Source organism: Trichosurus vulpecula, chromosome 2 (genome assembly GCF_011100635.1).
Source record: "Trichosurus vulpecula isolate mTriVul1 chromosome 2, mTriVul1.pri, whole genome shotgun sequence".
Taxonomy (NCBI): Eukaryota; Metazoa; Chordata; class Mammalia; order Diprotodontia; family Phalangeridae; genus Trichosurus; species Trichosurus vulpecula.
The window spans coordinates 343,615,744-343,629,308 of NC_050574.1; the positions used below are offsets into that span (position 1 = coordinate 343,615,744).

Here is a 13,565-nt window from a genome sequence, read left to right on the forward strand (position 1 = left end):
CATAAACTCAAGGAACTCACATTCCATGTAAGGGACCATGAAGAATAGCCTATCCTGAAAATTGGACTTTAAGTTCAGAATTGTGAAAGACAAGCAGAACTCTAAAAAATTGGGGAGGAATGAATTGTGAAGGAAAATTAAATTTTAAAATGCATGGCCCGGAGGCAGAAAAGCAAATAGAAATGGAGTCTACAGCCTCAAATTACAGCAACCAGCTGACTGTATGTAAAAATGAAAGTGCAAACCATAATGAATTTGGTTTCTGTAGATGCCAGGAAAATAATGCCAGGGTATTCCTCATCACTTGGCTCCTTCTCTTTCATGAAACCAGAGCCAGTTTTAAATCTTCTTTATCATTGTGCTTGCCCATTATTTTTGGCTACTAACTGCAACCCCCAGCTCTACAGAAGGCATAAAGCCAACTTATTCCATACATACCCTCTTGTGCTTTGCTGTTTAAACAGTGATTGCTTCCATGAAGCATTCTGTCCCCTTCTACCTAACCATATAGTGCTGTCAGGATCTCTCTCACTCTTTCTCCCCTCCCCCCTCCCTTTCTGAGTTCATTCTCTAGCATAAAGAATTCTTCTTTGTTTAATGTCCTAAATTCCAAGAACTAATCCCATTAATTCTCCTAATTTTAACCCTTCCTCATTTTCCCTTTTCCCTTCAGCTGGTATCTCTTTAAATATTTCTTTAATTTCTCCCTCTGGTTTCCAACTGTGAATGGTCCCAACCCCAATATGTCCACATCACCCTCTTAATCATACACCATTTACCACCCTTCACCAATCTCACTTGATGATAACAAGTTCTTTCAACCATGGGATAGTATAACTGTGTGACAAAGAAGGAACTCTGAAGAAGGTTGGGGAGCTGAGAAAACAGAAACTTCAAAGGATTTGAGGGGAAGAGGTATCACAGCTGGAAATACAAATAGAACACTATTCACAGCCTTCTTTGCTTTTATTTCTTTATTTGATTGTTGCCGGTGAATATATTGTACAGTGTTGGGGAGGGGGGAAAAGAGAATCTGGAGAACATGTCCTTAGGAAAAAAACAACAACATGAAAAGTGATGTAAGAACAGAAACTTGGCTTCAGCATTTGAAGTTACTACAGAAAACTTCAAATGGCATCATTGATTTGTAATCCTTTTTTCAACCATTTTTTAAAGGGAGTTTGATAGCTTGCTTCTGCTCAACTATCACTGCTTTCCTCAACACATATTCACAAAAAAGCAAACCAGTGAGGTTTATGGGACTCCTTGAAAACGACTGTGTATATGTGAGTGTGCATAGATATGTGCATATACACATATAATATGTATGGAGTAGGAGGATGGGATGAATAAATATGTTTTTTAAAAGGGTAAATAAATATCTTAAAACTGGCTAATGTGTATAGAACCAGTTATCACAGAATCCCTCTAAAGAAGGGCCTGAAAACACTGAGAAAAACTTCTCATTGCTCTGACTGGTTGCCCCCATCCAAACAATCTGGAAACTTCACTATCTGACATACTTTCCCCTCAAGGGTACAGCAGGCAGCAGCAATAGGGACCAGTTCCCCTAACAAGCACACAGGTTCACAAGGCTCAAGTATAAATATATTTATTTGCAAGTTAAGGAAAACAACTAGAATTTATGTGAGAGCCCTTAGAAAAATTATAATTCTGCAAGTTAGAAAACCTACCTCTTGAGGCTCTGATAACATCAGGCACTTAGAAGAATCACAGTCCGCTTGGCTGTGGAAGTTGCTTTTCTGTGCTAATGTAGCTCCCCAATATATGTATTATCCTGTGGTGTTTTGTAGCCTTGCACTCCCCTCCATACTTCCTCTGGTCATCTGAGCAGCTAGGTGGTATAGTGGAAAAAACACTGGCCCTAGAGTAAAGAGAACCTGAGTTCAAATCTGACCTCAGACACTTGACACTTCCTAGCTGTTTGACACTGGGCAAGTCAATTAACTCCTCCCAATTACCTTGTTAAAAAAAAATACTCAAAGTTGCACTGTGCACCGGCAACCATGAGCTCCCAGTAGTTGTCTGGCGTCCCCTTCTTCTGGGTTATTCTTGGCTGACTTAATTCCACATAATAGCTGAATGAAGAATCTTCTTTATTCTCACCTTTGGCCTGAGGGCCTTCCACCTTATGTATGTGGAAATATTAAAAGAACTAAGATGTGGAGCTTAAGTAAATAGTGACTAAAAGGAGGATATGCTAATTACATGCAAAAATTTGAAAGGTACATACACTGGGGAGGATAAGGAGTTATTTAGCTCAGTAGTGAGATATTAACTAGAAAGATGAAATAACATTGAGAAGGGGAGATTTAAACTAAACATCAGTTCCCAAAATAAATAGAATAAAGAACAAGAACTGCAAGGAAGTGGAAATAGGTTGAATCATTCAAAACACAAAATGTTGAACTAAATTTCTAATAAACATTTTCAAGTGGGCGGAGACTAGAATCAGAAGCTATTTTTGTAACCAGGAACTGGGGGGCAGGAGTGAGGCCAGATTGCTCCTAAAATGAAAAAGTCATTTAAGCAGTAGAAGGAGCCTCAAGTTCTTGTAAACTAGAAAAAATTTATTGAGTTTATCAAGGATAAACTCAAAATGGTTCTATACACATTAGCCAGTTTTAAGATATTTATTTACCCTTTTTTAACACATTTATTCATCCCGCTCTCCCACCCCATACATATTATATGTGTATATGCACATATCTATGCACACTCACATATACACAGTCATTTTCAAAGAGTTTCGTAAACCTCACTGGTTTGCTTTTTCATGAATATGTGTTGAGGAAAGCAGTGACAGTTGAGTAGAAGCAAGCTATTAAACTCTACCTTTAAAAAAATGGTTGAAAAAAGGATTACAAATCAATAATACCATTTGAAGTTTTCTGTAGTAACTTGAGTATCAAGTAAGATTGAGTTTATCAATGTGTCAAAGAAAGAGGCTAGCCATGCTCACAGAATTGATGAATTGAGAAATAATCATCAAAATGAGTTATGAGAATGGAAGAGAAAGATTTACAATAGGAAAAGATATCAATTTGTTCAGTGATGGGCCTAAGTTCCATCATGTATAAAATGAGAGGGTTGGACCCGATGACCTTTGAGGTACAATACAGTTCTAAATCTGTGATCCTGTGAACTCCTAAAATTAGGTAGATAATGGCTGTCAATAACTTTATGCCTTACAACTATAGGCAGCTAGATTTTGTGGTTACAACAGTTCTGGGCTTGGAGTCAGGAAAGACTAGAGTTCAAATCCTGCCTCAGACACCGAATAGCTAGCTGTATGTATAACCATGATCAAGTAATTTAACTTCTTTGGGCTTCAGTTTCCTTGTCTATAAAATTAAGGTTGTTCCCAATTGTCTCTAACGTCTCATCTAGCTATAAATTTGTGAATGTATAGACAGAGAAACGTATATTTCCAGTTGGAAGAAACTTCAGACTCCAACCCTCTTATTTTACAGATTGAGGTAACTGAGGAATAAGGAGGTCAAAGGATTAGAGATCTAGAGTTGGAGGATCTGTGATGGAGCAATGCATTTGGAGTCAGAAAACATGGGTTCACAACCTGCATTTATCACTTACCTCTTTGCCACTTACCAGTTACCTCAGTTTCCTCATCTATATAACCAGAGAGAAGTATTGACTAAATAGCCTCTAAGTTATCTTTAAATCTATGATCCTATAAAATATATACACATTGAATACAAGGTAATTTGGGAGGGAATGGAAGTTGCTGTTGAGTCATTTCATTCATGTCTGACTCTTTGTGGCCCCATTGGAGGTTTTCTTGGCAGAGACACTGAAGTGGTTTTCCATTTCCTTCTCCAGCTCATTTTACAGATTGAGTGTATCAACAATCCGACTAGCAGCTGCTGTGAGGGTGCAAAAGCAACAACAACTAACTCACAGAACGCTGCAAGCCCAGGTCCTTTTGATCTGCTTTATTAAGGAAAGCAACGTTAAAGGGTTAACAATCTTACTTTAATCCAGCATACAAATATCACTTACTTAGTTCAGGGGAAAAAACCAGCACCCTGAATTACAGACCAAATACAATTCATAGTTATCGACATCTGAGTGTTCACCTAGGGAGCTCATTACAATGGCTGGCTCAGAGTCACATGCTACTCCTGCTGTGGCACAGAGCTCTGAGAGAGAAAGCTAACCTCTGCGCTTATGTATCCTGTTCAGGACCTCCCGACCTCAGCCAGGCTGGGCATGGAAAAGTTCCCCACCCCCAACATTATATCAGATGCAAATCAATGACTCCCAATTGTCTCAGTGCTGAGAAATACAAAAACATCCCACTTTATCTGCCCCATTCAAAGGAAGGCCAGAATCATTAAAGGTCAACAGCAAAAAGCCCCTTTTAATTACTATTACAATGAGAAAACTGAGGCAAAGAGTTAAGTGACTTGCCCAGGGCATGGGAGTAGGAATAAAAAAATGCTTAGTGAAGAAGGTAGTGCTTGAGCTGAATTTTGAAGGAAAAAAGGAATTCTAAGAGATGAGTATGAGTAGGGACTGCATGGGAGGAATGTAAGAGAGCCAGTGCAAAGGCACAAGAATGTGACTTGGAGTGACACGTGTGAGAAACAGTAGGAAGGCCAATCAGGCTGAGCTGCAAATTTCAGGAAGGGGAGTAATGTAGAACCATGTTGGAATGGTAGTTTAGGACCAGGCTATGAAGGGCTTCACATGATAAACAGAGGAGGCTATATGTGACCTTAGAAACAATAAGGAAACATTGAAGGTTAATTGTTAAGGGAATGACAAGATCACAGCTAAAGTTTAGCAAAATCACTTTAGCATTTGCATGAAAGATAAATTGAAATGGAGATAGAATTGAGTCAGGACCAAATGGAAAGTTATTGAAGTAGTCCAGGCAGGAGATTGTGAGGGACTGAACTGGGGTATTAAGCATATGAGTACAGAGAAGAGAACAGATTCAAGAGAGCCAAATAAAAGAGAACATTTTGTGGAGTTAGTACAATAAGGTCTGGCAATTAATTTGATACAGGGGTGAGAAGTCAAAGATTGAAGTGGCAGATCTTGGTGACTGGAAAGTTCATGGTATCTTTGACAAGAATAGAGAAGTTCAGGTGAGGAGTAGGTTTGAAAAGAAAGATAATATGTTCCATTTTAGACATTTCAAGTTTGAGTAGCTTGTGGGACATCTAGTTTGAAGTGGCTAACATATAGTCCCTGATACAAAAAGAAAGGAGAGGAGAAGAGAGGGAACCTAGAGGGGCAGCTAGGTGGTACAGTGGACAGAGCACCAGCCTTGGAGTCAGGAGGACCTGAATTCAAATCCAGCTTCAGATACTTACTAACTATGTGACCCTGGGCAAGTCACTTTAACCTCAATTGCCTCCCCCCAAAATCCAAAACTCTAGGGCTAAATTTACTTCTATGGGTCACTTTCATAGTGATGATAAACCTGTGGGAGTGTGTTAGGTCACCAAGTGAGAACACATAAAAAAATGAAGATGCAGGACAGATCTTTGGGGAACACACACAGTTGGGGAGATAAGATACCAGTGTGAAAGAGTCTAGAGTGGTCAGAGAGGGAAGGGGAGACCCAAGAGAGAACAGTGTCATGAAACACAGAAGAGAAAAGATCTAGGAGGAATGGGTGGTCAACAGTGTCAAAGGAGGCAAAGAGGTCAAGGAAGAGGAGGACTTAGAAAGTGCCATTAGACTTGGCAATTATGAATCCAATTGGAGACTTTGAAGAGAGCCATAAAAGATGAATGGCAAGGTTGTAATCCAAATTACAAAGAATTAGGAAGCAAGTGAAAAGAGTAAGTGAAGGCAGTGCATATAGATAGCTTCTGTTTTGTGGGAGTTTCCCTTTCAAAAAGAGAAAAAATATAGGATTGTGGCTTAGGAGGATGCTAGGTCTTAATGAGAATTGTTTAAGGATAAGAAAACTTAGGTATCTGTGAACAGCAGACAAGGAACTGATTAGAGCAGGGAAGGAAATGATCGTGGGGGCAATCTGCTGAAGAAGGTGGGAAGAAATGAGATAAAGAATTTGTGAAGGATTGGTCTTGGTGAGAAGGGTCACTTCTTCATCAGATGCTGGAATAAAGGAGGAAAGAATGGAGGATGGTAATATAGAGAAAGGGCACTAAATGAGCTCAAGGTAAAGGGCTTCTATTTACACACTAAAGTAGGAGGCAAGGTCCTTAACTGTGTGGGAATGTGGAAAAGATGGTGTGATGTGGAAAACTCGAGAAGAGGGTGGAGATAGAACTGAAAACAAAGTCCTGTATCTCCAGCTTTATCTGTCAGCAGCTCAGGAAGATGAAGCAATTTGGTCACGGATATAGTAAGTGTCAGAGGTAGAATTCGAACTCAGGTCTTCCTGAATCTATTTCCAGCACTAATGGTGATAATATGCTGCTTTTCATGTTGGAAAAACAAGATGACACCTAATTGAGCTGTGGAAGGTTGTCATTAAGGATTAGCTTTGTTCAATAGCCTGAAATGAAAGAAAAAAATACTATAGTTCTTCAGAAGAAAGCCATAAAATGCACTAAATTTACACAATGTTAGTATTTCCACATCTTTTATAGAAAGAATTACTTTGCAGGGCCCCACCATGCATTTTGGAAGTCAAAAACGATATCCAGGCCCATTCTGTAATTACCAAATCCTTGCTATTCTGTATCTCTGAGTAGAGGATTATCCTCTTCCTATAGGGATATTTGTCTGCTTACCAACAAGTAGTTCAGTATGCTAAGAAATCAAATTTGTGAGAAGCTTCAGGCCCAACAGGTTTACTAGGTCCTACTGACTTTGTCTAGTAGTGGGGAGGATTCATGTTGAGGATCCGTGTCATGGTCTAACCAGATAATATATTAAAAATGTTAAGGAGGGGAAGGCAAGCAAGAAATATTAAGGAAGGTACACAATCTAAATCCAAGTCATGCTGTTTCTCCAGGAGTAAATTGTATAGTAGAGGAAAGAATAACAAAGGTACAAAGTTGGAGGGAAAACTGAACAATTAAGTCTTAGGGAGGTTGGAAAATTCAGCAGTTAGAGTATGGCTCAAGCAGCCAGTTTATGTGTTGTCAAGGACTTCTGGGAGCTGTCTTCTTTTCAAGCCTCCTTGTCCAAGAAGGGTTTATGTGCTTCAGCTAGTGCTGACACTGCACTTGGGATGGGGTTGTTGAAATTGAGTCTGGTCTTCATAACTTAATTTCCTGCTGTTTGGAACTCAGGTCACAATAAGGCATTTTGCCCAAAATCACTGTGGATTGATAGGGGATGCCAAGGAATGTGATTAAGTATAAATGTGAGGCTGTAAGCATATTAATATTGCTAGGGGAGGCACAGTAGTGGAACGTTTTAGCAGAAAACATGCAACTGAAGATTTCTTCAACTTATTAATGTATACAAGGTATTCAGTCAGTCTAGGAATAGAAATGTAATGAATCTTGGAGATTTTGGAAAAATGAAGAGATGGGCAATTGAGGATTGCTACTTAAGATGTCTTGACTGGAGAGGGTGGTGCATGTGTGCCTCTAATCCTTCCTATTGGGAAAGGCTGAGCCTAGTGGATCTCTTGAGTTGAGTTCTGAGCTGCAATGATGCCAATTGGTGTCTACATCAAGTCCAACACTAATATGTAAGCCCACTTGGATCAAAGGCAATTGGAGGTGGAAGATTGGACATTGACCGAAAGTTTCAGGCAGCATAGGTTGATTTAAGTCATTAGTATCAGTTGTCAGGTAATTAAAGCCATGGGAGTTCATGAGCTAATATGTGACCTATGTATTGATTTGTTTTTGCTTAATAGTACATATTTTTTATAAGGGAATACTTCTATTTGCAGTGGGAGTTAATGGAAGTTAATGGATAGCAAAATATATGAAAAAAATTAGAGCATCAATGAAACATTTTTCAATGCATAGAAGAAAACAAAAAGAAATATAGGCAAGAGCACAGATATAACAAAATTATTATTACCTTATTAAATTATCTATGTACGCATCTACATATGTAGGGGCAGATAAGTGGCATAGTAAATGCTGGCCATGGAGTCAGGAGGACCTAAGTTCAAACCCAGCTTCAGATAGTTACCAGCTGTGTGACGCTGGGCAAGTCATTTACCCCTGTTTGCCTCTGCTTCTTCATCTGTAAAATGAACTGGAGAAGGAAATGGCAAACCACTGAAGTATCTTTGCCAAGAAAACCCCAAATAGGGGCATGAAGAGTTAGACAAGATTAAAATGACTCAATAACAAATATATGTGTGTGTATATACACACACATGTATATATGTGTGTATATGTGTATGTTTGTGTCATATATATACACACATACATGCACATATACATACACATATCTATATATATATATATATATATATATATATATATATATGTACACATGGTTTCCCAAAATCTTCCTTCAATTTTAAGCTATTAAAGATATTGATATAGATATAGATGTATTTTAAAGACTATATGCAATACAAATTAATAGTTTTTTATATATAAACCTCTTTTTATATACTGAGGTGTTTTTTGTGTATTACGAAAGTTTATAGCGCAAAAGAATTTAAAATAAAATCTGCTTAAGAAGCAGTCTTAACAAAAGACAAAAAGAGGTTTTAAGGTCTTCAGTATTCCCTGACCCTAGTCTATGCTATGCTATTTTAAAGGTTCTGGCTCTGCTCATTTTGAATGCCCTGGTTAATCTAGTTAATGGACTTGGCCTGCATACCAGGCACAGCATATGCTTCTTTGTTGGCTAACAATTACATGTATGCAACCATCAGGGAATGTCCCGGAAAGGAAAACATCTTGCAATATATGAAAATAGCTACTGATTATTGGCGTTCAGTTTTTAATGATCGCAGGCAAGCCTGTGTCTATATGATTTGGATTCTGTAGCAGGGGTAAGCTCCTTATACTACCTCATTCCTCTTCCAACTTTGCAAGAAAATCTAGTTTTATCCGTCTTATACTAGAATACCAAACTTCTGGTGAAGGACACATTTACTATCTGTTCCCTCTGCATGGTTCATGTATAGAGTTCCCTCCTTCCGCCCTCCTAAGGAGTCAATTAATCAGTTCTATTTTTTTGTGCATGACAGTCAGGCTAGAATAAAAGAGAGAGAGAACTCATTCCTTAGAGAAGATCAATGTGTCCAATTTCACAAGTTTTAAGATTTTATATTTCTAGTTATCACTTATCACCAGAGAAGCCAAGAGTAGCTCACCCCTTGAGACCCATAATCTGTTGCTAAGTACCCAATTCCCATTAAAATCCTGCCCTTCAACTTGATCAGAGATGTGCAATGAATCTGGATGGCACCACCATCTATTGAGTCATCCAGGTTTACTACCTTTGATGCCTGCTTCTTCCTCACTATGCACATCTTTACATTTTTATTAAATCTACCACCACAACATCTGTTGCTTCTGTCTACTTCTCTCCACTTAGCTTAGCCCAGGCCTTCATTCTATCTTGCCTAGACTACTGCTCTAGCCAATTATTATAAAATGGTAATTAGTGCTTCTACTTCCAGTCTTTCCTTTCGCCATTCCACATAATGGCCAAAATCTTCTTTTTAAGGCAAAGGTCTGACCAGGTTACTCCTCTGTTCAAAAATTTTCTGTGACTGCCCTTCATCATTGGGATCAAATACAAATTCATTTAACTCCTGGCATTCAAGGCCCTCCACAATCTCCTACCTAGCTGTCCAAGTCAAGATGAGCCAAGTGAAGTCAATATGCGTTTATTAAATTATGTGACAGGCACTGTGCTAGGTACTTTCCAGTCTTATCCCACTCTATTCTCTTTCTGAAATGCTACATTCCAATCAGACTGGACTCCTAGATGTTCCTGAAGTCAATACTTCTTCTCCTAACTCTATGTATTAGAACATATCATGTCCCATGTTTGGAATCTGCTTCATAGAATCTTTGTCTTCCTTCAAAGACCAGCTCAGGTATTATTACCTGCTTCGTCTAACCTTCCCTGTTTTCCTAGTTGACATTGCTCTTTCTCTCTCTCCTCCATTTTCTTTGTATCATACTTATTTATGTACATGTTAAAACTATGATTTCCCTGATGAAGTTTAAAACCCTGGAAGGCAGAGACTTTCATTTTTAATCTTCATATCCCCCAAACCTACTAGTTCAGTGCCTTGAATATCATAATAGGTGTTTAATAAGAAATGATTTTTTAATTGATTGGTGACATAGTTTAATATTGAGCAGCAGAGTCAGTGGCAGTTTCAAAAGTATGTCTTATGACCAGAACTTTATGGAAGTTATGTGACTAGAATATATGTGCAGTGATATGAAAGAGCAAATAGGGAGTTTGGCTTTGGCTAGTACATATATTCATATGGGATTCAGTTAAATTCATTTCAAATCAACAAATATCTATTACCTCCTATTCACAAGGTATATTCCTGGATGCCAGGGATGAAGAGCTCTAAAGGAAATAATAGCTAGTCTCAATGAGCTTGAATTTTACTAGAATTTTCTAGAAACATACTAGAATTGTTTCTTAGAGGAACAATGTGAGATTGATGCCACCTGTGAATGTGATCTGGTTAACACATGTATACATACATATACATACACACGTATGCATATATATGTTAACCAGACCACATTCACAGGTGGCATCTATCTCATATTGATAAATAAAGATAGATAGATATACATCACATACATACACCCACATATATATACACATACATACACATGCATACATATATATTCGTATTCTATATGGTTTTTGCTGGTATAAATATGATATTCATTGATCTATCTGGTTTTTTTTAGGAAGAGAATTTGAAGGAGAAGAAGAGTACCTGGAGATCCTTGGCATCACAAGGGAGCAGTCAGGCAAATATGAATGCAAAGCTGCCAATGAGGTTTCCTCAGCAGATGTCAAACAAGTCAAGGTCACTGTGAACTGTGAGTATATCATGTATGAATCACAAATGCAATTAGTACAGAGATTTGAGAAAGCAATTTCCAAAGGCTCCAGATAACAGTAGCCAAGGCCATTTCACGTTAAACAGAAATTCTATTCTGGTCAGAGCAGCCCTGGTTACATTCAGATTTTCCAATGATAAAATGTGGTCCTTAGATCTGCTAGAGTACCTTTGCCAAGATAATCACTAAGAGGTTATTGTTTTTTAGAGTCACAACTAGGGTTGAGTGATTGGAGCTTTGTCTCTTGGTGCCAAAATTGAGAGGTGTGTTGCTTCAGCAGTTAGATACAACTAAGCTTAGCATCTAGTTAGCAAGAATAACTAGTAAAAACTGGAATCTCAGGCAACCTCTTCCCTCCCCCTCCTCCTTGCGACTTTCAAGAAGTGTGATATATGGATATAGATATATATGTACACACACATACACACATAAATAGTTGAACTATGTTACATACAGAATAAAATAAATAAATTACATATTGGCCTGCCACAATATTTGTTTTATTGGTTCAGCATACAGATCAGATAGTTATAAACATGGACAAAACAAACCTGGAAACTCAGATGGTCCCCAATTCTTATGGTTTTCACAGGCTATATCTCTCTTAAAGAAAGATAATATATAAGTAATTGTATTTTGATAATAATACATTTTAATTGTAGGGGTATAAGTTTAAAATATGATACTGGATTAGTGCTAAATGCCCAAATGACTGTGAGATTTTGATTAAGTCACTTAACTTCATATACCACTAACTGTTATTTGCATCATAGGAGGTTGGGGGTTATTTGATAATTCAGTATTAGTCTTCATTTCATCAGACTACCTAGAAATTGTGTTAGCATGGAAGTTTCACTAATATGCATTAGTAGGTAAATAAATAAAAGCACTTGGAGCCTCTGTAATGAAAGGTCTAGAAATTTAAAAAAAATAAGAATAAATAATAAAAATGAGTGAAAGAGGAAGGGGAATGCAACTCTGATATGTCACCCAGCAAAGCATTTTTTTAAAAAATTCACTTACACTGTACAAAAAGAAGCATCTTTCTAGTGAGATATCTCTATCACAAACTTTTACCTAGTGACAGGATAATCTAGCTGCCCAGGCCTGCCCTTTTGTACAATCACTGAATTGCCGTTCTGAAGTATATGAAAGTGCATTTCCACTCTAGCTCGATTACTTTCCGCTTTGTTATATTCATCATGCCATTACACTTGTCTGGAGTTTGGGGGACAGCCCCTGAGGGAGGTTGTGAAATCTCCTTCATGACAGATGCTTCAAAACAGAATCGGCACCTGTCTTACATGTTCAAAGAGCTGATGTTTTAGGAAAGAGGGACTGTATTTGATGACACTTGTAGTACCTTAAAAGTCTATTTTTATAACACCCTTGACCCTTATGAAATACCATTATAATTATTCTCCAATAGAGAGAAGAAAGGGAAAAGAGAGAGAAGAGAGAGAGAAAAGGATAGGGAAACGGAAACAGGGTGTGGACAGACAGACATTTATAGTTTCAGAGACAAATTAAAAATTTCCATACTATAAAACGCTTTGGGACTTTTTCAGATGAAAGGCATTTTCTGAGTGTTTATATAACTTTATAATTAGGTTAGTTCACTTCTTTTATGTGCATATACCCTCACCAATATCATCTACCTCTTTCCTGACTTTTGGAGTTTTAGATTTCATTTTCTATTAATTGACCTTCATCTTAATTAGATTGCATAGAGCCCAATCATGGAGTACACTGAAAATATTTATGCTTCCATTGTGTGAAACATCAAAGTGGCACGGATTGCAGATTGTTCCTAAGATCAAAGCTATCAGCCTAGGCCGTATTATTAGTGCAATTAGCCTGACATTGCTCCTTCTTGACTGTCCCCAAAGTGTAGCTTAGAATGGCCAAATAACGGCCAATTTCCAAGGAAAGAGTTTTATGAAAATTGGAGGATTTTTTCAGCTAGTGACAAGTGAATCACAAGAAAGTAGAAACAGAGCTACTAGCTTCTGTGAAATTCCTTTCACCTACTTGTCCATAAATCTCTTAAGAGAGTCCCAGAAGATCTCCAGTATTTACTATCACAACTAAGAAATATTTTACAAGTATATTGTACTATCTCAAAGCAACTTCTAAATTTGATTTCAATCCAGAACAAAATTTAGAAAGTACAATGAGACACTGATTCCCTTAAGAATCATCTTTCTTCCAATATCTTACATTCTCAGGCTGGGTTTATGTGACACTGTAGCAATTGGTTGAAAAGTTTTAACAAATCAACTTATCAATAAGTTGTTACAACTATACTATTCATCTTGACTGATTTGAATGGTCATAGAGAACAAATATAGATGCCGGGTTTCATTTTTTAGGAACTGAAGAACATTATAGAATTATCTTGTGGAGAAGGCAATACATTGAAAAAAAGACTTCAGTGTGCAAACCAAGATAAAAAGGATCTGAAAAAATGGGGATGAACTCTGACCTGTGTCTGGAATAGGGGTCAAATGGGATTTCATACATAAAGTGAAAGGGAAAAAGGTGGTGGCCCTGAAAACTTGG

At 37.7% G+C, this 13,565-nt stretch overlaps 1 protein-coding gene across 2 annotated transcripts in view; it reads left to right on the forward strand.

The window, feature by feature from the left end:
• Positions 1–13,565, forward strand: part of LOC118840108 (limbic system associated membrane protein) — an 837,829-nt gene that overhangs the window by 768,234 nt on the left and 56,030 nt on the right. For both annotated transcript variants that reach the window (XM_036747612.1, XM_036747613.1), the window contains exon 4: positions 10,848–10,982. In XM_036747612.1, coding sequence (XP_036603507.1) covers positions 10,848–10,982 — 135 coding nt within the window. The remainder of the gene's footprint in view (positions 1–10,847; positions 10,983–13,565) is intronic.